This window comes from Crocuta crocuta, unplaced genomic scaffold, assembly GCF_008692635.1.
Source record: "Crocuta crocuta isolate KB4526 unplaced genomic scaffold, BGI_CrCroc_1.0 scaffold95, whole genome shotgun sequence".
Lineage (NCBI taxonomy): Eukaryota > Metazoa > Chordata > Mammalia > Carnivora > Hyaenidae > Crocuta > Crocuta crocuta.
The window spans coordinates 7,838,034-7,840,814 of NW_027530971.1; the positions used below are offsets into that span (position 1 = coordinate 7,838,034).

General features: G+C 64.9%; 1 protein-coding gene across 1 annotated transcript in view; it reads right to left on the bottom strand.

Moving 5' to 3' along the window:
• Window positions 1–731: 731 nt before the first annotated feature.
• KIF12 (kinesin family member 12) overlaps window positions 732–2,781 on the bottom strand; it is a 6,638-nt gene continuing 4,588 nt past the window's right edge. The window contains exons 14-19 of the mRNA XM_077769770.1: window positions 2,721–2,772; window positions 2,586–2,610; window positions 2,278–2,382; window positions 1,650–1,750; window positions 1,434–1,552; window positions 732–1,122 (exon numbers count right to left, since the gene is read on the bottom strand). Of these exons, the coding sequence (XP_077625896.1) occupies window positions 983–1,122; window positions 1,434–1,552; window positions 1,650–1,750; window positions 2,278–2,382; window positions 2,586–2,610; window positions 2,721–2,772 (542 nt within the window). The 3' untranslated portion in view covers window positions 732–982. The remainder of the gene's footprint in view (window positions 1,123–1,433; window positions 1,553–1,649; window positions 1,751–2,277; window positions 2,383–2,585; window positions 2,611–2,720; window positions 2,773–2,781) is intronic.

The window sequence follows — 2,781 nt, forward strand, 5'->3', positions numbered from 1 at the left end:
GCCGTCTCTCTCCCCCGCCCCCCGCCCCACGCCACGGGCCTTGATGCCAGTGGGCTGAATGAATGAATGAGTGAGCAAAGGAAGGAATGAGCCCCGTGGGTCTCAGTTTCCCCAACTATAAAATGGAAGAGTTAGATGAGTCCCGAGTTAGATTAGTCCCCTCCTTCCCTGATGAGGTCCTCCCACTAGTGCCCCCAATGTCTTACGCCACGTGGGGATGTCCCCCTAACTGTAGCCCCTTTGCATCCCACTGCATACTTCTGCCAGGAATCCTGATATTCGTCACCTTCTGGGCCCGCACTTGAACTCAACAGACAGGGAGCCTCACCCCACTCTCTCTAACTGGCTGAGCACCAGAAAGTGATCCCAGGAGGGTTCCAGGTCTGCCCAAGGTCTCAGCAAGCCAGTGGCATCCAAACTCAGACCCCAGGAGCCCTCCGGCAGCAGCACATACACAGCCGAGTGAGCCTGGACGTGTGTCCCTCGGGCCTCCTGCATGGTCACACTCACCGTCCCATTTCCCCACCTCTGCCCAGTGGCATGTAGTAGTTGCTCAGTTAAAACTTGTATACTATGTGAAGGACACGGGAACCTGGAATATTCCTGATCAGAGGGGGCACGCACCTTTGCCAAGAGTCCTTGCCTCCTCCTCGGCCTCCCCTGAGGACCCCCCTGTCTGTGACTCCCCCACGCGGAAGCGCCTGACCACCCGGAGACAGGAACAACCAGCCTTGGGGCTGACACCTCTCTTTATTCGTCTCTCTGATCACCTGCTGCCTGGTTTCTCCCAAATCCAGTCACATTTCCCGCCATCTGGGCTGGCACCCTCCCCGAAACTGCCCAACAGCCCCGACCCGCAGCCCTCAGGAGTTCTCCCCTGCCCTGCTAAGTCACAGAGGGAAGCAGATGGGGAGGTTGAAGCCCAGGAGCGCAGAGCCCAAACCAGGGCCACACAGTGGTCTCTGGGGGTTCTGTTTTGCCCTCAGCAGGGGGGGAGGGCCAGGCCGGGGCTCCGTGCACCCTTGCTGGGGGGTGGCTGGCTCCGGCCACGTCGCAGGGAGCTGCCAATCTGGTCTCTGAGGGCCTCCAGTCTCCGGGCCAGGTTTGGAACTGCAGCCCCGCCTAAGGACCACAGGGGGGCTCGAGGCCTGTGCTCCCCCAGGACCACCCCCCCAGACCTCTGGGCGCCCTAACACCCTGTGGGGAAGCCTCAGGCAGTTCCCCTCCCCTGAACAAACCCCACGGGGTCCCGCACGCGCCTGGGCATCCAGTGGCCCTAGGAAGAGAACTCCAAGTTCGGAAACTGAGGATCTCACAGTTTGCCTCCCCACACACCCTGTTTCAGAAGTGGGGACACTGAGGTCTGGAGAGGGTGGGCTCTGGCCCGAGGTCACCAAACACACCAGGGGCCCCTCCCTCCCTCTCTCCTTCACCTCTCAGCACTGGTGAGGTGTTCGGGGGCCCCACGGGCAGGGGCGGAGCGGAGGGCACCACCTCCTCCTCCATCAGCATCTCCGCCAGGACTCGGGTCCGAGTCCAGTCGCCGGGACTCCTGGGCCGGGGTGGGTTGGGCGGTGGGAGGTGAGCCTTCGAGTTCCCAGGCCTCCTCCTCCCCCGGGGGAGTTCCAGTGCCCCGGGGCTGGGCCCACCTCTCTCTCGGGCGCTCGGCAGAGCCAGGACTGCACGGGGGTGCCCAGGGTGGGGGCTGGGCAGACAGGGGCATGCCGCCTGGGGCCTCAGGGCCAAACACCTGCGGGAGAGACCAGAGCCCGCACTGGGTGACCCTGCCTCTACGTGCCCCACCTTCCCGGTGCCACGCATGCCCCACGGGACACCAAGAATGTCAGGTGGGCATCAAAGTGCAGGGTCTCGGTCACTTTCTCTGCGGGCAGTGGGTGGTCCTTGTTCTGTCCTCCGCGGGGCTGAGGGACTCCCTGAGGCCGGGAACCACGCCTGCTGCACGCTTGAATCTCCGGTGCCCAGAACAGAGGGTGGCACAACGCTAGGCGCTTAGGGGACAGGTAATGAATGAGTGAGCACGTGAGTCCGCGAACTCGCAAGCCAGTAACGTGCGAGTGATGAGTGAGCGAGGGGGACAGGGAGTTCCTGAAAGAAGGCAGGATGGGGTGAGGGGAGGCAAGGCAAACAGACTTTCTGAACCCTGGGGGGGAGCCCGAGGCCAGGCCCTCCCCCCGACTATCCAGCCTGGGAGCCTGGAGCTCCAGGATCACAGCCTCCCTCGCCCCGCCTCCCTCGCCCCGCCGCGGCCTTTCCTACCTGCGGCAGGTGGAGCCCCCTGTGTGGACAGGCCCAGTGGGCCAGCGGCGCTCGGCACAAGGGGCACAAGTGACAGCAGGGGCAGGAGCAGAGGGGCGGCGGGGCCTGCAACGGGGCACGTAGGCGGCTTTGTCACNCCCTCCTGGAGTGCTCGCTGCGTGCCGGGCACCGGTCTCCACGTTCTACGCGGGAGCCCGTTCCGTCCGGACTTGAAGCCCACCCTATCAGGTACAACTACAGGGTCCCCATTTCACAGAACAGGAAGAAGGCCGGGCAGGGAGAAGTGAGCCAGGCCACCCGGGCCTCACAGCCAGGAAGGGGCAGAGCTGCCGTCTGAACCCAGGGGGTCTGGACCCAGGGGGCAGGCCTCTGACCGGGGCACGGAGCCACCCTCACTCTCCCACCTGCCCTCTGTCCCGAGGCCTGCCCGCCCCCAGGCTCACCGCTCCAGCTCGTGCACCTGCTGGGCCAGGACCCGCTGCTCATCCCGGGCCCCTGCCCCGC